Source organism: Rhyacophila brunnea, unplaced genomic scaffold (assembly GCF_057557595.1).
Source record: "Rhyacophila brunnea isolate RB1 unplaced genomic scaffold, BYU_Rbru_1.0 scaffold_1, whole genome shotgun sequence".
NCBI classification, from domain to species: domain Eukaryota; kingdom Metazoa; phylum Arthropoda; class Insecta; order Trichoptera; family Rhyacophilidae; genus Rhyacophila; species Rhyacophila brunnea.
The window spans coordinates 48,834,792-48,858,759 of record NW_028232751.1 but is presented as its reverse complement, the minus strand read 5'-3'; the positions used below and the strand labels follow the sequence as shown (position 1 = coordinate 48,858,759).

Sequence of the window (23,968 nt, the reverse complement as noted above, 5' to 3'; positions counted from 1 at the left end):
TGTTAATAAATGGTAGCAGGAGGATTATAAGTCGTGTTATAACCTACTGCGAAAAAGAAAAAAAACATAATGAGCTCACTGGGCCTATAAATAAAGTCGATGATAGAGTCGCTGCATTGACAGGTAGACATTCTTTGACATTTCAGTGTTACCGTATAACTAAAAATATCCCGACAGATTGGAAAAATATTGCCTAGTATTGTATTCGATATTCATATTCTGAACCAAAGTAAGGGAAAAAAGGTTTCCTAATACTGACAATCCTTTTATAATATATCGCAGTGCCACGATGGCACGGCGGCCATGACACTTCAAGTTATAATTTTCGCAGTCTATACATAGTCACTTTTTCTTTTTTTACTGTTTTGTCTGAATTTTCTTGCAAATTAATTTATAAATTATTGTGGTGTTGTCTGTTGTTACCAGAGATGAAACGAAAATACCAAAATATGACTTTATTCTCAAACATTGTTAATTTCTAGGAAAAGGCATGATAATGGAATGTACATATTTTTTTTACAAAATCAACAGATTATTCAGACTTAGCTGTCAAAGATATATGTACTAAGAAAAATTATAAATTTTTAATTTTCACATGGCATATCGGCAGTGAGGAGGGGTGAAGATAGGGTGTTAATATTCGACATAAATGGTGCACATTAAACTTTGTCAGTCATCCATTGAACTAAGAATACAATTTGCAGATGGTGCCGGTTAGTTTTTAAAATTCAAGTAAACACTGCTTAACCAAACCATAATAGTTTAGGTATGCTATGGGCGATTCGATACAAATAGTGCACACTTTTTGAGTCATTCCTATTTATTTTCGTTGAATTAAAGGGGCACGTGTGTACAAGATTTTTTGTGTTTTCTTTCAAAGTAGCTCATACGAAAATTATTATTGAACTGCATTTTAAAAGTGCAATAATAAACGACATATTAAACTTACTGAGTTTTACCTCTGAAACAATGAAATATTACAATTATTATCAATTAAATACAGTGTAATACAATACGCAAGTCAATATCTTATTAAATATAAAATACACAATTAATAACTTTCAATTTTGAGATTACCAAGTCAGAAAGGTATAAGTATCAATTAGCAACATTTCAGAAGGATAATTTTAAATAAGAATTTTACTGGTTTAGTCATAATTTTTTCATTAAATACAACATCAAAAAATAGTTGATTTTAAATTGGTTGAGGTACTTTTAGGATACTGGAGATAACATTCTAAACAATCTAATCCAATAAATCAGTGCTTCTCAAACTCTTTCATACCACGGCCCCCTAAATCGGAAAAAATAAATCCAAGACTCCCCTCCCCAAAATTTTTAGTCTTTAGTGACCAATAGTACTTTATTTAACAACAATAATTATTATTATAGGTACATTTTCAAGAGAAATAATAGAACATTTCATTTACTTAAATACTTGTAAAGTGAAAATTAAAAAAAAAATAACTTCAAATTTATTACAGCTACAGCCTACAAAAATAATTTAATGAGAGGGGAGTGATTGCATATTTTTACATAATAAATCAATATTCGGTAAAATTTTTGCAATGCTAATTTGCAGGGTTTGCTCCAAAGTCTCCGTTGAAAGACACAACTTGTGCTTATTTTTTATAGTGTAACACAACACAAGTATAACACTTTTAATTATTAAAGTCGAGAGTGTTATTTCATTGGTGGGAAGAAACTAATTCAAGCATGAAAACATCCCAGTGCATCCTTGATTAATACCTTTTGACCACAAGGAAAGTTTTTTTAGAAAAATTAAAATGTTGATATCTTTTCCCTGAAGAGAAACATTCAATTCATTTACTAATCCGCCAAATATGAAGCAAAACACATCCATTTTTCATCACTAAAGTGGGAAGAAAGATTTGATTTTTTATCATGAAGAAAGAGGCGCAGTTCATTACTAAGTTCTGCAGTAGTACTGCAATAAATGACTCCACCAAAATGTCTCTTGGCTTAGCACCCTCGATATAATGTTAGATTTTATTAAGTGTTTTGATGAATCCAAAAAAGTCATAACTACTAAATACATCGGGTTCTATGTATTCATTGGACTTGTAGAGTTTGTGTGAAAAAAATCTTATAGTACTACTTTTGATGTTTATATTGTTAATATGATTTGTTTAAAAGCAAAATTGTTGCTCTATGTTGATGTTAGATCCTGTAAGAATTACCCTTTGAGCTGACTCAGGCAATAGCAGTTTGGTATTTAAACATTTTGGATGTTTTTATTAAAATCGGCTTACCAAAATCATTATGTTTTACACAAAATGCAAATAATAGTGCACTTTTAATTGTTACTAAACAGCAATATAACCAAACACATGTATTGTTCCCATCTAATTTAGATTTTTATTTAAATTTCCTTAAATCAAAAATAGTCCCATAAACACCATTTCACTTTCATTTTATTGGGTCAAATTGATCACAATGGATGATATATAATATTCACTTAAAATTATGTAAATACACACACCTGTTGCAAACTGTCACGTCACAATTGGGGAATGGTCTTACTCAAATCAGGACCTTCCAATATTTATATCTTGGATAATTAATTTATTTATTGGCCTATAAATGTTTTGCGTTAATAATTCATAACCTACCCAGCTATGATGTTACGGCTAGATGCAAAGTTAGGTGTTCAAATCCTCGAGCGAGACAGACAACAGTGCCAGGCGATACTACTGCATAGAGATGTAGTGTTGCGCTTTAATGAATGTATTGCAGAGCGACGAGAACAATAGTGTCATTCGTTGTTTTGCCATGTTAAAATGATTAGCTTAACGACAACATCTATACATATGGCCCTTAGACACCGCTTCCTCTCTTGAGAGAATGCTGATTCACAATTTCCTTTTCTATTCCAAATATATCATTCTTGTACTGCGGGGGTGGGGAAGATTTGTTTCATTTTTGAACGTCGTTTCATGCAAAAAGGCTTTGAATTCCTTGCACTCAATATTTTCGTAATTAGTTTATGTTTTTTTTAATATACTTTTTAAACAATTTGCAGCAATGAATCCGAACTCATAAATTTGTGCGAACACATAATATTAAATGTTCACTGGTTTTGTTCTGAAGTAATCTTGCATTTTGAATTCTTATTTTACATCTATGTTTGATTGAATTAAATTCGCAGGGCACCCGGAAGGTCATAACTTCAGAAATACTCAAAGCGGAAGATCCTGACACGTCACCGGTTGATTTACTTTACTCGGTGTTACACGGAAAAAATGAAGGAGCAAGGTACATTTCACATTTGATTCAACTGTCATCTTATAATATCATTAGTTTTTGCATCAATTAATCAAACGATTTATACCCTCCTTTCCCGTATTTAAGAGAAATATTCAGCTATGATTGGTTTTCGCTATTTCTAAGTTGGTGTAGTATTTCAAGCACCTATGATATTGCTGAATATTGTGCGATCAGTAAGGATACTCGTAGCTGGTGTACCTCTTGTTATAAAATCAGAACCACATTATCATGTTCACAAAGTCATTAAGGCCATCTGGGGAACTACAAATTTCCCTCAGGCATCCACATACAAATTTATTTATTTACAAAGAGCATATGCTCCTTAGGACAACAATTTATATAGTTTCAGTTGTAAATAAAAATTAAATACATTAATTAATAATAATGTAAACAGTAAAAATATACCAGTATAATTATAATAAAACAATTTAGTACAATAATTATAAAAACTACAATGAAAAAAAGATTAAACAATTAAAAACACAAAAATTTGAATACTCAACATAAAAAGTTCATTTACTGTAATGAGTCCTTGAAAAGAGGTATTGAGGATGTCAATAGATGAAACAGGTATTGAAAAAGAATGAATCCTTCATATTCAATAATCATTAATTAATTGAAAAATTGTATTTATAAAAATCAAAGTGAAATAGGTTACAATTTTTCATATTATGTTGAGTGTCCTCACAAACTTTGATCATTGTTAAGAGCTTAGGGCTGTCAAAGATTGAATTAACATTTTGTCACCTTGATTTTAGATATCCAAGCTCCCAATCCTTAATTCCGTCCTTCACATTAATTACATACAGTGTTATAAAATCATAGAATGGCTTTATTGGACATATTGCAGAATTTTGCGCCCTTCAGTGTTGGTATTAATTAAAATTTGTTTTAGCGGCCATATTGAGATGTCAGGTCAACCTGTCGACTCTTTTACTCAACAAGATGTCGATGCCGGGCTTATTTCATATGTACATGTGACTGGGAATGACAAAAGCTCTAATAAATCATCGGCAAGATTATCACTACAGGTTAGAAACCGTTTATTCTTTTTAAGTAATTTTGGTGTATTACATAATAGTGAATGGATCGGCTTATTTTAGTAGCCGGATAATATGACGTGTACTACTTTACACTTTTTAGATGTTAAGTTATTTAATTCAATCTAAAAATTGTTTTGATGGAGCAAGTCGGCAAAGCAGTCAGAAAGGGTAATTCAAAATGGCAATGGGAAGTTGGTACGTAGTGTCGTCCAATGTGTGGTTAGGTTTGCCTATGACAGTGTTGTGAGTGAAATGCAAAAGATACTTTTGACTTGCTACATAACAGTGACATGAATTATTTATGACTCATTGTCTTTAAGTGATAATTGATGTGTTCAGGATTAAGAGGCCATCCATAGACTGGAACCGCATGTGATTTTAAACCGTGTGGCATATTAAACTTATGTTTTTTTTTCATGGAAATATATTTTCGCTAAATACATAAGCGTCTGACCGTATCCGTCTATATACATTATACTTGTACGCTTATATAATTAGTGAACACATATTTCCATGAACAGAATTCATAAGTCTAATATGCCACATAGCTCAAAACCACATTTGGTTTCAGTCTGATGGCCGCTATACGAGTAGAAGTGACATAATTAAAAAATCAGTCAAGTGCAGTTTTCACATCACCACATACCTATTTATGCATTAAACACGATTGAAACATGTAACTGTTTTGTTTGAAAAGTTATAAGCGTTCTATTCCTAACATTAGATTATATCTATGGCGATAAACAAATCATTACTTGTGTCAGCAGATTGATCGAAGATATTAAATAGTGTACCGCAATTACAAATTCTTTAATATGCATTTCCGCAGTGTCAAATTATAGTACAATAAGTAAATAGTTTACGGCGAAGGTTATTTCCGCGATATCTTTATTTTATACAATAATCAGCTCCTCGTATGTCCATTGACGCAAATGACAGTAAGTAGCTGACTCGATTAATATAGTTATTTCCTAAATTATAATGGGCAGATATTATTTTGATTGTATAAATAGCGAATAATAATTCATCGGACATGTCACTCGAATCTAAGTACCTGGTCCGTTACCGTTATCAGTCTATGTACTGTCAGTTTATTTATATTATTGTACCGATTGTACCCTTGTACTTACGTAATCATAAATAAACTCTCACTCCTCCATCATCACAAATAACCATGATCGTCTTTCACCTACAACACCATCGACAACTCCTACATATATCATGGATGTGTTGATATTATTTTCATACCAATGAATGTAATTTAATGTGACCTGATTTATGCTCCTTCAACCCTAGAATCATTGTAAGGACAAGGATATAATATAATACGATAACTTGTAATAGTAATCATGATCATTTGAAAATATGACCTCATTTATAGGATGTGGAATGTAGAATTTACAATCGCATATTTAACTTTGTAGTTGATTTATTTGGTCACCAGTGCATTTGTATTCATTCAATCCTCAGTATCTCATTGTGCGCTACAAACTAATTATCATTTCTTGGAAATAATAGGAGTGGATTTGAAAACTATTACGGACCAAATCGACACCTTCTACGTATAAGGTCGGAACTGTAAAATGGTAACTTTTCAATAGTACGATTTCAATAAATTTTAATGACACCACAGCGTTAATTTAAATGGTTATTTATGGAATTTCTAGTTATGCCTATAAAATATTCAAAAAGTCATCGTTTTATTATCTTTAAAATTATTTAATAAAGTCAATTAAGTCAAAATAGCCAAAAACTCTGTTCCGACCTTTTACAATACGACGGCGAATCGCTCGCGATCGTATGTGTTCAAATCGTGTATGTGACCACTGGACGCCCGCTATATTGACCGCGCGGTCAAAGCTTGTATATTTTTTAGCATCTTCATTTTCTTCGATTTATTTTAGTGAGAATGTTACGAATATAGTTTATTTCTTGGTGTATTTGGAATAACTGATATATAGATCATCTAGTAATCTAGTTTTCAATTTGAAATTGATCTGTTTTAGCTATAGTGACCGTTTTAACAGATCAGTAGACTGAAAATAAATTCCTGCAAAAATGGTTCGCGTCGAAAGGGTTAATGAATTGAAGAGAATTTATATTTCCTCATATACAAAGAGTTAATATTACTCCCGCTATCGTAGTAGTTTGGTGAAAGTATTGTCGTCTTTTTCGTTTCAGGTATCTGACGGTATAGAAACAAGTGGATCTGCAACGTTGAGAATTGCCATTGTGCCTTTACAAGTTCGGCTTGTCAATAATACAGGCTTGACATTGGTCCACAATTCCTACGCTATAATAACACCAGATAATTTGACATTTGCCACCAATTCGGATGACATAACCGTGGAAGTGAGGTGTGTATATCGAGTGTATATATACCCATACTATGATTTGGTTAAGGCTGAAATACATGCTATTTCATATCAGGATATTTTTTTACCATCTATGTATTTACTTTATTGCCTCAGTTATTGTTTTGTAATGTCATGGGAATTTTTAATATTCTTTGATATCACAATCAGGAAATAATAGTTTTTCCAGTTAGCTTGTGATTGTATCAGCGCATGCAATTGTTCACATGATTGATAATTGTCTGCAGTATCGTATTTAGTACAGTATTTATATAATTATGTTATATTTTGTGTTTTTAGGTACGATATTATTAAACCGCCCCAATTTGGAATCGTGGAAAGACTCAGGGTCTTGGATGGAACTTGGCAAAATGTTGATTCGTTTACCAGTCAAATGGTGGCTTACGGCAGATTAAGATATATGCATTTAGTTGGGCAACCAGTGCATGATGAATTCAAGGTAATGTTAACTTTTTGCGAATATATTTATTTCAATCGATAATTTGGTTTTGCAATAATACATGGAGCATGATATCATTCAAATACCTCCCTGGGCCATTTTGCAGCTCACTATCTGCCTACACCAATTTTAGATGACTTTTTCACACAGATTATTGGCAAAGACGCTTCCTTTCGTGTAACTCCACTAGAAGAAATCCAACAGCTAATTAAAGTCGCTAAGTCATGAAATTAAGCGGCTATCAAACTTTTCACGCAATAAAGTCTGTGTTTCACGAGCTGTATGGCATATGACCCTATCCTTTTGGAACCACATGTTTTCCAAATCGTAATCTTCCAATTCTGATGATGATTTTTCTTGTAAAATCATTATCGGTTGCCTGCTCTTCCATGACTCAATTGGCGAATCAGTGGTCCGTTGGCTTTAGTTCTTGCTTGTACGGGTGAAGGTGAAGGTCTTTATGCAAAATTCACATTCGCGAATGAACATTTATGGCTCTTCGGCCACACTTTCGCCTAAAGCTGCAATGATTTTAGTTTATGTTTTCGTGCTAACGAGCTGGACGAACATATACATGTGTTATGCGATACAAAATCCTACCAGTCTCTTTAAATTATTTAATCAGCTTGCGAATACATCATCCTTTAGTTAGGCGATGATTTATACCGAATTCTGACATTAATTTTCGCAGTATGAGATTTTCAGGTTTATGGTCGCATATTTGCCATTTTCGCAGTATGATTGTACGATTTTTATACGTTGTGCGGTCAAGAAACGATCCATTGTGTTAAATAGTAGACTTTCAACTGACAATATATGTAAAAAATACACGTGAAATATTTGACATGACATAACAAATGACAGGACTGTGAAATTCGTACCACAAATTGGATAGCTGATGGCTTGATTAGGCAGGGTTTAATTGAATTTTAAAAACTAACCAACCAGATTTGCAATTTGTATACTTAGTTCAATGAAAACAAATAATTACTATGTCTGGCAAAGTTTAATGTGCACTATTATTATTGTAGTCGGATCTCAACAGCCTACCTCCACTCTTCGACCCGCTCTATTCTTAAAACTTTGGAAATTTTTGAATAAATGATAAAATTTAATTAATGATTTGCTTTCAATTGAAGACACTAACTTCATTCAGATGCAATATTTTGCAACAAGTTTTACTTTTACAGTCTTATGCTCTACACATACGATTTATTTAACTATTTTAGCATACTTTTATGTTTTTTTTTACAGTTTAAAGCATCCGTGGGAGATATAAGAACAAATACTCTATACGATTTTCGATTAACGTTTATAAAGCTGGAAATATTTCAAACAGTTAATAATGAATTACTTCTTAATAATACGAGAGAAGCGTTTGTTTCTTCGCACCATTTACGCTTTCAGACCAGACCTTTGATAATATCCGGAGAAAAAATACAGTATACATTGATCAGACCACCTAAATATGGAATGTTACATTTATCAACCGGAAAACATCATCTACAAAGTCATGACGTCTTTACTCAGAATAATATTGACTCTGACCAGTTTTGGTATAGGCTTCACAGAAGAGCATACTCCCACGTTCAGGATGAGTTTATTTTCATTGTTGGTGCAGCAGAGTGTGAGAACGTCACCGGAATGCTGTCGATCCGTCATATACCTGCTCCACCGACTAATGATCACCAGTCATCACGTATTCACACAACACTTGAAAGATTACAGGTGATTGAAGGATCTAGGATGGTGATACCGAGTACACATTTGGATTTGAAGACAGAATCTATAACAAATCTGATTTATAACATCACACATATGCCTCGGCATGGTAAACTGGAAGTTGTGGACCAATTACAAAAAGTTATTCGAGATAACGCCACCTATTTTACATCCCAAGAGTTAAATGCGGATTACGTTTATTATTGCCATGATGATTCTGAAAGTCGTCATGATTCTTTTCACTTCATGGCTTTAAGTCCGGAGCCGGAAGATTTCCAATACGTCGGAGTGTTTCATATAGATATTGTTCTAAAAAATGATAACAGTCCGGTTAGAGTGTCCGAAGGTATCTTCCACGTAGTTCACGGCGGGTCTAGACTTATAACAGGTCACGACTTGCGTTATGCTGATGCAGATATCGACACAAAGTCTTCAGATATTATATACACGACCAGAAGTATACCGAATGGAGGAATCTACAGAGCTGATAATCCATTTGTACCCTTTGCTCAGTTTTCGCAAGAAGATTTGGATAAAAATATGGTGTTGTTCAAACATCAGGGCGAGGAGTATGGTAAAGTGCAACTCTGGATATCGGATGGTATGTTTGATTCAAATGGTATTTTGGAGATCCAGGCATCCCCTCCATTCGTCAGAATGCTACCATCTAATGGGTCTATTGTTGAGAATGGCAAAACTGTAATTTTGACTTCCACCGACTTGCAAGTAAGATTATTATTGATACTTTATTTAATTTAAAAAATGGAGATAAATTACCATTCTTGCTTCTACGCAGGGCATATGAGCCTTTACAGAGGTTGTCGTAACAGATGTTTCTTATAAGGAATGGTTGTTAGCCATTCGCTTAACGCAATGTTCCTTGCTATGAATTAAACATCAATTAAAAGAACAGTATGTGAATTTCACAGACAAATGGATTAAAACCCACGATCCACAGCTTTGAAAAATCTGCTGGGTATTTTTATACTTAGGCTGTAATATTTTTATTTCAGTACCTACTTAACTTTGTAATAATGGTGGATAAACAAATTTTGTATATTTCCTTATAAAATACACTTAATAATAGTACCGATGTATATAAGTTATTTTTGTAATAGATCTGACAAGTTTAATAATGTAACCTGTTGGTCATAATTCTATTTTAATATGTACTGTCGATTCTTTTTATGTTAGCAACAAATTGTAATGTGAAACAATAATGATTGCTTTTCAGGTGGATACAAACATGAATTGTGCGGAAGAAGATGTTAATTTTGAAATATCTTCTGGCCCCACGAGAGGCATGATTGAAGTGGGCGGAGCACCTGGCGCAACAGCTTTCACGCAATTGGACATCAGTGCCGGCAGAGTTGCATACAAACACAGAGAAATCGGCTCAGCTGTGGACCATTTCGGGTAAGTGGAATTTTGTATTATTAATTTCTGGTCTTGCACCTTGGCTGCTCCGCTCTGGAATGGTGCAGTGTTGTCCATATCAATACAAATTTTTTCGAGAAATGGATGTTGGAAATTTGCTCACAATTTGAATTCAAATATAAATTACTGTAAAACAGTGTGTTAATTTGTCAGATGCGGGATTCAAACCAACGACCTATGGCTTCAGAATTGGATACTACCGTTCGTCCATCGCAGTAATTTCATATGGGGTATTAGCTATAATTTCATTTTCACAGTTCCGAATGACGTTGCCAGACCTCAATAATATACCGTATATGGTGATTAGTTGACGAAAGAAATAAATTCTCGTGCAACTCACTCGTAGTTTGGTTACCGTAAGAGAATGCAATCTTGACCAAAATTTTCAATCCCGGGATTAGTATTCTCATATCAAGATTCCAAGTTTATCGAAAAAATTGTACTTTGGCATTTTGATGAGAAGTTTCAAGGGTTTTGAAATAAATTATTTTAGTGATTTCTACTTTTTTTGAGTTATTTACGTTGATAGTTGTTTCGGCCTATTAACCCATCTTCTGAACAATTGACTCGGAAAGTTTTATGAAGAGTGGTTTTTGTTGTGTTCAAGAGTGCCTTGTTCTTTAGAAGCTGATGAGCTCCATGCTCTGTCTTACTGCTCCTTATATCAAATATTAATCATCAAAGCGAATGATGAGAAAATATCTTTCATTTGCATTATTCTAAACTGTGCTTGCATTGCATAGCTCCGCTAAACATGTGTCCTCTCATGAATGCATTTTTGACAAAGTGAAATCGCTGTAACCCCACCATCATATCAGTGGCACAGAAACCCGTGCTGGGTCTTCGCTTCCATCACCAACTCTCTCCACTCGTCCCTGTCCAAAATGGTTGCTGTTCAATCGATTTACTCACTAAATATTAATTTGAAAATAATCATTACAATGGTTGCGCTTTCTAATATGTAATTATTTTTCAGATTCAAAGTGAAATGTGACGATACATATGGCGAAGGTCAATACAACATAAGGGTGTTTCCATCAAGTTATTGGGAGCCGTTAAAAGTCTTTTCGAATAGAGCTATTGTGGTTGAAGAATCTACCAGTGTTACAGTTACAAAGAAATGCTTAGAGGTAATTTTTTAAATTTGTATTGGTACAACTTCCTACTACCACTAACCTTTTGTAGATACTTAAATAAAAATCATTCTATCAAATCTTAATTAATAATTTAGAGTAGCATGCATAGAATGTCAAATTACCTTCAATCTAAATAATGCCAATTTACATGCATAAATGAAAATATAAATATTACTGACCAAACTGTGCTTTTCAGTGTTTTTATATAACTTATATTAATTTTTGTAGGTGATGCATCCTCAAATTGAACCCAGTAATATAATTTACCGAGTGATCGACGGCCCCCATTTCGGCTGGCTTGAGGTTATGTCATCTCCCGTTGCCATTGAGACGGAGAGCACCAAAGACGAACCTAAGCCGTCAAAGTTCTTCGATCAGGCGATTATAAATTCGAAACGGTTGAATTATGTACAATCTGGTGTCAATCAAACCCACGATAAAATTATACTTGATGTCACCAATGGCATTGTTTGGCTGAGAGGGATTGAACTTTCCATTATAATAGTACCAGATTTTTTGTATATTCAGTCGAGAAATATGACTGTTGTGGAAGGAGGAAAGGCAGTTGTTAAGTCGGATTTATTCATCATCCTTACAGATTATTATAAAGGGAAGATTACTGAATTTCGTTTGGAAGTGCCACCAAAATTCGGAAAGCTTTGGAATGGAAAACATATTACCAAATTTCCAATAAAAGACTTGGAAATGAATTTGATTGAGGTATGAATATTCTATCATTTTCTTCTGTTATATTTACATCTTTCATTATCAGAGTTTTGACGAGTGCACTGTCATAAAAAATAGCAGTTTTGAATCGAATATACCAATCGATATAACAAGCTAAGATTACAAAATCATATAAAAAAATTAACCTGCCAAAACAGAACCGACATGCCAAAATTGTGATTTTTCAAACATTCAAATATTTTTTATCTCAAAACTATGTTTCTACTGATAGTGACTTTTGCCTTGTAAATTTAATAGAAATCATGTCTACATTATAAAGGAAATTTAACCAGAGCTGTTAAAACTCCCAATTTTCTAAAAGGTTCTGTTTCAGATTTGGTTCCATTGAAAACTTCGAATTGGGTTGGGTTCCAATCAAATAAAAACTGCAGTTTCATTTTTTTTAAATCAATATACTTATTTTATTTTAATTTTGAAAGTCAAAATGTAGGTTCAGTAGGCGGTCGATAATCCGGCATTCACCAATCCGGCACGTCCAATAGTCAGGCATTTTGCAACTCAGCTCTCCTGCTCTATAATCCGGCAGGTTTCACATTATACTGCCGGATTACAGAACGGAGAGCCATTCGCTCGGCAGTTCGATGCCCGACCTTGACTGATAAACACAAAATGGCTGACAGCCTGTTATCAATATTGATTAAGTAAACAATGTTAACAATTTTTTGTGTGTGTTTACATAAACTAATAAAGATTTTTACTGTGCAATCTGTGATAGAATTATTTCCTATATAAATCCAATAATCCGGCATATCCGACAATCCGGCATGAGTGAAAAAATTTTGCTGCCGGATTATCGAGCGCCTACTGTATGTATAATATCATTCTGTACCTTAGAGCTGAATGTGCGGAAGTCACAATTTTATCATTTCTGAGTTAAATAGGTACTTACGCAGATTTAAATGTGTATTTACTTCTAAAACGACGGTAGTCCAATTATTATACTTTAGAACTGAAAGAGTGGATGTCCAATTTAAGTTATTTTTGCTTTAATCTATAGCATAAAGATTAATTGCAAAATTGCAGATGTCCAACACACAGAGTTTTAGTCCGAACACGAGTGAGTATTTTAACTAGACTATATTAACTATCTTAAAACTGCTCTCCTGCAAAATATTGAATATGTGACTTCCAGACATTCAGCTCTAAGGTACAGCATTATCAGTGGACCATGTGGACACCACAGTTTATAGGTATTCAACCACATTAGCGAAAAACTGTTTAAATTATGTCAGAATGTCGAAAATCTCATTATTTATCTCGTTAAAAGCTAGTTTTAGGTTGCCTTTAAAGCTAAAGACATTATTGATGGTTTTGAAATAAAGCTATTTTTGTTAATTCTACTTTTATTTAGTGGCTATTCATAGACTGAAACCGTATGCGGCTTAGAACCGTGTGCAATATTAAACTTACGATTTCTGTTCATGAAAATATATTTTCACTAAGTCTATATATGTATGGTATAAACGGATACGATTAGATGCTTATAATGGCACATGATTCTAAACCGCATACGGTTTCAGTCTATGGATGGCCTCTTAGTCTTTTACAGTTGTTTCGGACTATAAACCCGTATAAACAAACTATAACTCAACTAAAGATATTACTTACCGACGAATTCGAACAATGTTTCAACGAGGGCTACAATGTTATTATATTTTGTTTTCAGTATGTTCACGATGGCTCAGAAGCAACTCATGATTTTTTTGAATTGGTCGCCATCACTGCAACAGCCAAGGAGAGCGTACCTTTCAGAGTCGTCATTAATATTTTGGGAATTAACGATGAGCCACCCATTATCATCGCAAACACAGGATTGTGTGTTTGGGAAGGAGGCCATTTTGTTTTCACAAGGCGGGAACTTTGTAAGTAACAAAACCTTTGTGAATTTTTGCCATCCCGTTGTAACAGTTTTATAATGATTAATAAAATCTGTTTTCTCTTTCGCAGATGTTTCCGATTTGGATACACCTTTAGATAATGTCACATTTAATGTTGTTGAAATGACTGGAGGCTATATTGCATTGAAAAATAATACCAGTGTTGCCCATAGACAATTTACCCAAGGCAATATCGACAGAGGTCAAGTCGTGTTTGTGCATACAAGTAAGTAAAGTATAATAATTTTATGATTTATAATGTAATTATGAAATCATATTTGAGGATATCTACAGCAAGCTTTGGATTATACTGATGCGGATTATTAGTGCATGGATTTTGCCTTTCTGCCCATCATTCAAAGTGTTGTTTTTCCAATACTCAATGCATGGCAGAGTTCTGTCACTAATATCATCTGTAAGGCATTTTGAGAGTAAACTGACATTTATTAGCCATATTTGTAACAAGGCGCTTAAAATGTTGGGCTTCGTCATGCGTACTTCCCGGGTCTTTTCGGATGTTACGGTATTAAAACTTTTATTTAATTCTTTAGTTCAACGCAGACTTGAGAGTGGGTCTATTGTTTGGGCACCGCATCAGTTGAAGTATGGCCTTATGGTGGAGAGGATTCAGAAGAAATTCTTGAGACTCCTTTACTTGAGGTGGTATGGATACTATCCGTGGCTTTATCCAACTGACTTTCTCTTAGGCATGCTTACATACTGCAGTCTGCAATTTAGAAGAAATCTTTATTTAGCTACGTATTTTTTCGACTTATACGAGGTATAAATGAGAACTCTGCCATTCTGGGCAGTGTTGACCTGTGTGTCCCTGATAACTATCTTAGAAATAGAGAGCATCAGTTGTTTATTCTCCCAAGGTGCAGAACCAACCTGCCACTGTTAATGTCAATTGGGAGGGCGATAACGATGTTCAACGAAATTGCTTCGGGTGTTGATATATTCCACCTACGTGAGGATGAGTATAGGTGGACATTGTTTTATAAATTCTTAAAATAGGGTCTGCTTAACTCATCCGGTTTCTTCCTTTATTACTTCCTTGTACCTATCTAATTTATATTTTTTGTATTTACACATTTCTACTGTTTAATAACATACCATCTATCTCTTTTTTTATGCAATACTGTTTTATATTTCTTTGTTTCTAAGTGTCATGTTGTGAACGTCTTAAACTTATAATTTGTAATGTCCACAATATGTTAAAAATAAATAAATTGAAATTAGCTTGTATTTATTGCAAACTACTAATAGATATATTTTTTTAATTTTCAGATAGTACAAAGGGAAAAATCATATTCAACATATCTGACGGAGTACATTTCCTAAACAAGATTACATTTATGATAACTACACGGCCGGTGCAAATTCACCTTGGACGGTTGCTAAATATTCACGTGTTCCCATTATCACGAAAGGCCATCACCAATGACATTCTCTTCAGCACATGCCCTGATCCAAGCAGAGAAATTCGCTTTGAAATAAAATCATCTCCACAGCTCGGCAGAATTTTAATCGACACAGGAGATAACCATCACAGGATTGTTAAAGAATTTACTCAAAGGGATGTAAACAATTCAGTGGTGTATTATGAGCATACTCATCCATTTACGGATCTTTACACAAACGATTCCTTCACATTTGATATTATTGCAACTTTGGCCAAGCCAATCAGGGGATTAACTTTTAACGTGGACATATCAGTCTCTTCCGGTGGCTTAGCTAAATACATACACATTCCAAAGATGGAGGTTGAAGAAGGAGGGCGACTTGAAATAAGATTAAATCTAACCGGAGTATCCAACTTCCTTGAACTGCATGCTGGATTGAGACAGTCCCTAGTTGAGGCACAAATGTCAATGCCGCAGCACGGAGTCTTGGATCCATATGTTGCCAGTTATACTCAAGCCCAGTTGCAGAGCGGCAGTATATATTATGTTCACGACCATTCAGACACATTGAACGATACCGTTAAAGTGTCAATTTATCTCATTCCTGATTATATTTTATTATGTAATATTTCATTGCCCGTGAAAGTCATCCCTATTAACGATCAACCGTTCAGGCTCTTGACTGAATCTCCGCAAATATCAGTTGTTCAAGGGGAAACTTACACCATCACTAGAGCCGACTTACTCACCGAAGACGCTGATACAGGTTCTTCGGAAATAATTTATGATGTTATTAGCGGACCTACTCAAGGAAAAATCGTTTTTCTTCCTGTCAGTGGAAATTTTGATGATGCCGTGTCTATCAATAAGTTCACGCAAGACGATATCAATAAAGAGAGAATTATTTATGAACATTCCGGATTACTGCAGACTACCACGTTTTATTTCAGAGTATGGGATGGAAAGTTCAAGCCAACATACACAGTGTTCAACATTATGATATTACCGGTATATCTGAATGTAACCTCCGGAGCTTCCGTATATTTACAGCAAGGTTCAAATGTTGTGTCACTGTCAAAAGAACAAATCCATCTAACCACTAATGCGAAGAGATCCAAAGTTTATTATAATATCACAAGACAACCGGCGCACGGTATGATCTATATTAGAGGCGAACCGACTTCAGTGTTTAATCAAGTTGATTTAGAAAATAATTTTATTATGTATATGCAAAATGACATGACAACGGCTAATGATAGTTTTGAAATTAAATCGAGCGTATCACATATAAGCACTTTGTTGTCTGTTGAAATTCACATAATTGTCCAACCGTATATGATTATTGGAGATTTAAGAGTGGATACGTCTGATAAGGGCAAAATTTCTCTAGTTACATTGGACGCTACACCTCTGTCCAAGTTAACCGGCAGTAATCCAACGTATACAATTATCCAGAGACCCAGATACGGCAAGATAAAGAAAATAATAAGGAGCTCAGGGGAGCACAGGAACGCCCGAGAAAGGGAAGTCAATTATTTCACTCACGAGGATATTAAAAGTGGGATTATTTATTTTGTTCCCAAAAAAGTTAATACTGATATTAACGATATGGAGGATAGTTTCCGATTTCTGCTGGCTGCATCCATTTTTCAGCCCGCTATCGGAGAGGCTAAAATCATCTTCAGGAAGAAATCAAAAGACGGTCTACCTGGACCCAACGATCCTGAGAGTCATGAAGGAATTCAGGTTTGTCAATTATCTTTTTTTTCTAACTTACTTGACCTTTGCTGTTGACCTCTATAAGGTAATTTTTTCGTTTTCATGAGATTTTGTAATACACTTCTTCCATGGCACTACAGCTCAAAGTGGACTTGGCCGCTTCAAGCAGATTCCTAGACTTTACCCAGTTGTCAGATCACTTCTAGTGCACGTAAATCTCTTTAGAGGCCATCAAGATGCCGAAATCGTAGTCTTCTTACACTCCATTTTCATTCTGGACTAATAAACATTAGGCGCTTTGTTGGTGTATGTTCATCCATATATCAGGCTCATCAATGAGCTTGTAGAGGTCATGATTATAGCAACGTCATCATCCTTGCATATTTTTGCAAAGATCTTTAGCAAGATTCTGTGATCTAACAACTCATCAGCTGAATGCAGAAATATTCTAACATACAGTTGACATTTTGAGGAGAGAGTATTTTTGAAACAACTTGCTGAATTTATTTAGTTATTGTAACTTCTAGTAGTCACTGTCAATTAATGTCCATGTCTCTAATTCGTAGGACAATATTGGACCCGATAGTGTTTTAATATGTGGATTTTTGAGTTTTATTGATAGTCCGGAAGATTTAAGGTATAGACTTTGTTAGCGCTTACGATCCTCCTTTTAACTTCGTCGCTCATATTGTAATGAATTTATTCAACATTATTTGAAAACAGTGGCTTGACACTATCTAAGGCTATGCTTTATGTTTTTTGTTAGCTTTGTAATAAGAACTTGAGCGCTATTTTTGTTTCAAATATCATTTAACTTGTGCTTTCTTCATTTTATCGTAGTTAGATGTAGACCAGTATTAACTATTATTATATATAAATATTTTTGACTACAGGTGAACAGCTCCCCTATTCAAAGCGACTATTTCATGATACTGATAATACCATTGCTGATTGTGTTGGTGATCATCACAGCTATCGGTGTGGTAAAATGCTGTAGAAAATCTGCTGCCAAAAAGGAGCAAAACATGATAGACAAACTGCAGCAGCAGTCAGGGCAAGGCACAGAATGTCCAATACCTCTGCCTCGACCCCCTGATCACCTAATGGCATCACCCATTCAGAACACACCACCAATCAAAAGGTACAAAAGTGGTTATGAAGACAATTACTTTATAAATGAGCCATCATTTCTAGTCAGTCAGTTTTTTAAAAAAATCCATGAAAATTTTCCTGTTTAAACACTTTCAAATTTAAAAACAAAAATCACAATCAATTAAAATATACTGGTAAATCTAATTGAGCATCCACGGTAGCTCAGTTGATAGAACTGTTTACTGAACGAGCTCTGAGTTCGATCCTATTGCTGGACAAAAAAATGCATAATATTTTTCCAATGTGTATTTCATTTTAAGTGCAAAAACCCAATGGGATGGGTGAATGGCTAACGACCATTCATTCTATAAACATTTAATACACTCTGTGGAGGCCCATATACGCTCTGCATAAAAGCTATAATGGTAATTAGGTACTTGTCATTTGATATCTAGTTGACCATATAAGACGTCTATTATAATTGAGACAAATCTGTACTCTTGCACATATGAACAGTAATTTGAATTACGACGATCTTATTTAATGTATGGAATAAATTTTGCATGAGAAACTGAATATATAATGGAGAATACAATATTATTATATTTGAAGGTGATGTCGATTTTATCAAGTACATTTTTTAAAAACCTAGCATGCATGAAATGAAAGCCACTCTACGTCAACAAAAATATTAAAATAGTTGTCAAAATTATTTTTTAATATCTATTATTTATTATGTCGCATTGCAGAAACTAAATCGCGCGTGTGTGCGAATGTTCTTTAGTTTTTTTTTTCTATAGTTTCTTGCGATTTACTCTATATTCTTTATAGGGTTTGTATTGCCGCTTGCAATTAAAAATGTTTCATTTACGTAATTATAAAAAAATGTGTCTTTTTTACAGACTTGCTCGCTAACTGAAAATATATTTTTTAACTGGAATAAATGTAATGTTGTTTGCAAACTTTGCACCCATTTATAATAAACAATATGTAGTTGTCTTATTTGGCGGAAGTTAATAACCTTTGTTGTATTTTAGCGGTAAATTTAATTGTGATATAAACACAATGAATAGATTAAACGCTCCCCTGCATTGTTTTATTTATAATTTGCGTGTGCGACTTTATGCAATATTTAATCAATTGCTAGACAATAAAAATTATGTGGTGCACATGCAGTGAAACCATTGAAAGCAACAGAACTTACTATGATGACTTTTATATTGTGGCCGATTTGTGAAAGCGATTTATGTAGTAGAATTGTGTGCCATCGCACATGACAATCACTAGATGTCAACACAAGCTGCAGGAAGTCCCAGGTCTGGTGTTCATTTCAGAGATAGTTTGGATATAGGAATTTCACGTGGGCCCATATGGATATCAAATTGTATGGTTACATGTAAATTGTACGTAAAACATTTCACCGTGGCACAGTTTGCCATGAGCTTTCTTATAGGAAAGAGACAACCGTATACTATACGGTCTCCAATTTTATTAGATATGAACATTAATTCAATTTTCATAGCTGATTTAGGCAAAGTTCATGAATTCAAGAATGAAAACCTAACCTAACAAATAATCCATTATATCGGCCATTTTCAAAATTTGTTTGCTGCTGGTTTCCTGTAAAGTGTAAACCGACAAGAACCGTGTTTTATTTAGACACGAATTTTATGTCAGTACTATACGACCCAAAGAGGTTGGTTTTTAATATACGGCCATGTATTTCCGATACAACATTTCACGGTGAAGTGTGATACAGTGAACTGCATACGTACAAGTTTCCGGACACTAAATTGTATCAGTAGAATAGGCGGTGGAGTTGAGTACAAGTTTAAAATCCATATATCCAAATTTCCTAAAATTAACACCTTGTCTGCGACTTATGGTAACGTCTAGTGGTTGTCATGTACCCACAATCTAAAGTGATAGGCACATGTATAGAAATATATGTTAAGCGGAGGGGATTTTTAGTTCCCCATATGTCCTTTCTTGTGTGTCATCCGTCACAATATGTATCGCTGAGTTTCAAAACCCGCTATAACACTTTTTTGAAATAATTAAGATATATATATCGTTGGATTCGTTTTTAAAATCTCTACATGAAAATTTTATCACCTCTTTCAAAAGCCGCTACGATTAACTGTCATTTATGAAACAAAATCAATGTGTCTATCAAATCCCACTATAACACTACTGAAACATTCAAAAACCTTTTTAGTTCGAAAAGTTTTTGTTGATTTTCTCAACATAATGAAAAAGTGTTATAGTGGGTTTTGAAACTCAGCGACACATATAGAAGTCAGTTTATTTGAAACATAATTATTATGTATTTAAACATCCATCACATTACACTCAGGTCTAATGCAGATACAACCACTTGAGTGTGTATCCACTAGTGGCTGTCACAAATCATATGTGGACGTTTAATCCACATGTTTGCTATTCTGCAACATCGCAATAATTTGCTAGATGTGATGCAATGACTGATCGGTAGTCAGTGGTCAATAGTAGTAACTAGCTGGGGCCCAGCTATATCAGCTGAATGTCATATATATTCAATGTAGTGGTGCTATATGTGCGAGCATCCCATATAAATAGTTTGATTAATGCTGTGGCAAACATATGCGGATGTGGTTAGCGATTGTGTTTTCGCGTGGCTTTAGATATTAGTATTTCTAGACCCTTCAGATAATTTATACATACATACTGTTAATTTTAAAAGCTGCCTTACAGGAAATATATGTACATACATTGCTTATTCCATTTGTAGTTTTAGAAAATATATTTCATTCCATGTATTATGTTTTAATAGTTTAACCCAATGATCACCCTATAATATATTTCCAGAAAAAGGGCTTATTGTGATAACCCTAGTTTTTGGATTAGTGGTGATTTGAATGATGTCTAGGTAATAGTTTATTTTGAGTAATTAAAATAATGCCTAATAATATTTTATTACCAGGTATGTATCGTCAGATAACTCAATGCACACTGGGACTAATACACCCTTGCCATCGATGGGAAGTATTCCACAGTGTAAAGTGACTCCGTTGCGAGTCGTCGATGCCGTCCCCTTGCCTCCGGGCAGTGCAGAGCTTAATACACGTTATCCTTATGGAGCTGCGGATGATCATACGGACGTAAGTTTAATAATGCGTAATCACCTAATTGATAGAAACATATCGCAAAATCTTATCATGCAGATAAAGCAGTTACATTGTTGTCAATCATGAAGCTGTAATACATATAGATAAGATAACCCTAGACTCTGCCCAACCTTTTTTGAGTTGCGGCAGTATTGCAACCGTACTATAATGTTGGTATAATACTACAATTTTGATTTCCTGAAAATACTAAAATTTTAGTCGATATATGCCAAAAACACTATAATTTTGAAGAATTCGAGATGAAAAATATTTTTGTGGATACTATGGTTTTTTCAGAGATACTATAATTTTTACATCATTGTGATAATAGTCAACATAGAAAATGATGGCAACACTGAGTCGCGGCTCCTTTTTATAATAGCCACGTAACTTGCGACCTCTTGCCACAATATATGTTTAATAAGGTGAAGACAACACAAAATAAAGATACAGATATAAATACAAAATATAATAAAATTATAATCATAAAATAGAATTTGACATCTTCATTTCACATTTTACAATTTATCAATCATCACATTGTCCATGTGATTTTGGAATAATCACAATACTGTGGATTAGGTGTCAATGATCACATTTTATTCACTTTACTACTTTGTTTACAGAGTCATCCATATATATGTCATATAACACTTTTTCAATATTTTGAGAAAATCAATAAAAAAAATTTGAGCTATAGTTTTTGAATGTTACACGTAGTGTTATAGCGGGAATTGATAGACGCATTGATTTTATTTCATAAATGACAGTCAATCGTTCGATTTTAAAAGAGGCGATAAAATTTTCGTATAGAGATTTTAATAATGATACCATTGATAATATAATATATCTTAATTATTTCAAAAAAGTGTTATATATAGCAGGTTTTGAAATTTAGCGACACATATACCATGTCACGGCCTAAGTGGGGGAGGGGGTCTGAAATAATGTGATGATTTGTGACGGGGGAGGGGGAGAGGAGTGCTCAAAAAATATGAATTGTGACGTAAAGACATTACGCGAGCCGAATACTACAAGGTTCTAAGTGTTCGTCCTTGAAAAAACAAACCCAACAATGAAGTAGTATTCTAAGCTGCCTCATTGTTACTTTTGTTTCTCCAAGGACAAACACTTAGAACCTTGTAGTTCTCCACTCGCGATTACACTTCTTCTAGTCTCTTGAATATTACACTGCATCGTTTCTACCGATAACTTTAATGTATTATCGAGAGTTTTTAATTTAATTTGTTTTTTTTTTATCAGGATTGTGTTTGGTAAAAAAAAAAATATTGTAATAAATAAAAAACAATTCCAGGCTGACGAGTGGAGCAGCTATGATGCCAGTGAGACAGCGTATCCCGTTAGAACAACCACAGCAAATCCAATGCTGCGCCGGAATCAATACTGGGTCTGACCCGAGGCCACTTCTGCAACACTCAACACCAAGAAAAATGGTGATTTCGTACCTACGCCATTCTTGTTAAGCAATTACCACAGAAGTGGTAAACCATCAACAGTTTTAACGCAAAATAAAAATGATAAAGAAATCACTCTATGAAAATTTAAGGGAAATATGGACAACTTTAAAATGTGAGACTTAAATTAATGTGGAAAATATGTGAATAGGTAATAATGCAATTTCGATTAAGTCATAGGAGAAAACTTTTTTTTTTACATTTAAATGATGTGCAACTAATGTTTAGTATTGTGTAATAACGGTCACTACGCTCGAATATTTTTGAATACTGCGCTGAATAAATTTTTGTCCATGTCGGAAATGATATTTTGTTTTTAAAAATTTTCTCTGTAGTTCATTTTATTTGTGGAGAAAATAAGTTCACTTTTTATAAACAGGATCTAAACAGGGTGACAACTCAAATAAGAATGCTTAATTTCATATGTTTTTACAATTTTATGAAATATGTGTTGGTTCGTTGATGGGCAACGGGTAATACATTAAGGTAGGCAATATTATTTGCTTTTAAGAAAACAATCATATGAAGAATCCTTTACTGTCAATAAAATGTTGTAAGATCACATAGAATCTTTTTACAAGCAGATTATGATAATTATTTTCTCTATATTCTAATACAATTGACGGTGAATCGTGTACGTATGTAAACCTTCTTAATACAAAATTGAATGGATTGAGATTTTTAAAAAATCCAACTTGCATAATTATAATAAATTTGGAAAGAATCAGCTGATGTTTTATTGAAATTGTAAATGTTTACTGAGACAAAAAGAGAATTTAAAATTACAGTTACAAGTTTCGAATTATGTTCGAGTCAATGAGGTTTTTCTGTGGTCTGATTTAAAAAAAATTATCTTTGCCCATCAATAAACTATTTTGAATGTTTTTGTGTTTATTTAATAATATCATTAATTATTGTGTTTCTTAGAATTAATGAAAAATACATTTCTAACTGCATTATTGGTGAGACCGTTGTTCTAAATGTCTGGTAAAATAATATGTATGACAAGTTTTGAGTTCTCTAATGTTTCGTTATCATTAATAGCTAGGTCACATTGCATTGCAAA

General features: G+C 33.8%; 1 protein-coding gene across 1 annotated transcript in view; it reads left to right on the top strand.

The window, feature by feature from the left end:
* The window catches only part of kon (chondroitin sulfate proteoglycan 4-like protein), a 43,897-nt gene extending 20,230 nt beyond the window's left edge, over positions 1 to 23,667 (top strand). Inside the window, exons 12-25 of the mRNA XM_085945415.1 lie at positions 3,170 to 3,276; positions 4,184 to 4,319; positions 6,513 to 6,688; positions 6,986 to 7,145; positions 8,400 to 9,593; positions 10,102 to 10,283; positions 11,281 to 11,434; positions 11,669 to 12,160; positions 13,854 to 14,049; positions 14,135 to 14,290; positions 15,355 to 17,216; positions 18,083 to 18,330; positions 21,244 to 21,421; positions 22,743 to 23,667. Of these exons, the coding sequence (XP_085801541.1) occupies positions 3,170 to 3,276; positions 4,184 to 4,319; positions 6,513 to 6,688; positions 6,986 to 7,145; positions 8,400 to 9,593; positions 10,102 to 10,283; positions 11,281 to 11,434; positions 11,669 to 12,160; positions 13,854 to 14,049; positions 14,135 to 14,290; positions 15,355 to 17,216; positions 18,083 to 18,330; positions 21,244 to 21,421; positions 22,743 to 22,841 (5,340 nt within the window). The 3' untranslated portion in view covers positions 22,842 to 23,667. The remainder of the gene's footprint in view (positions 1 to 3,169; positions 3,277 to 4,183; positions 4,320 to 6,512; positions 6,689 to 6,985; positions 7,146 to 8,399; positions 9,594 to 10,101; positions 10,284 to 11,280; positions 11,435 to 11,668; positions 12,161 to 13,853; positions 14,050 to 14,134; positions 14,291 to 15,354; positions 17,217 to 18,082; positions 18,331 to 21,243; positions 21,422 to 22,742) is intronic.
* The last annotated feature ends 301 nt before the right edge of the window (positions 23,668 to 23,968 follow it).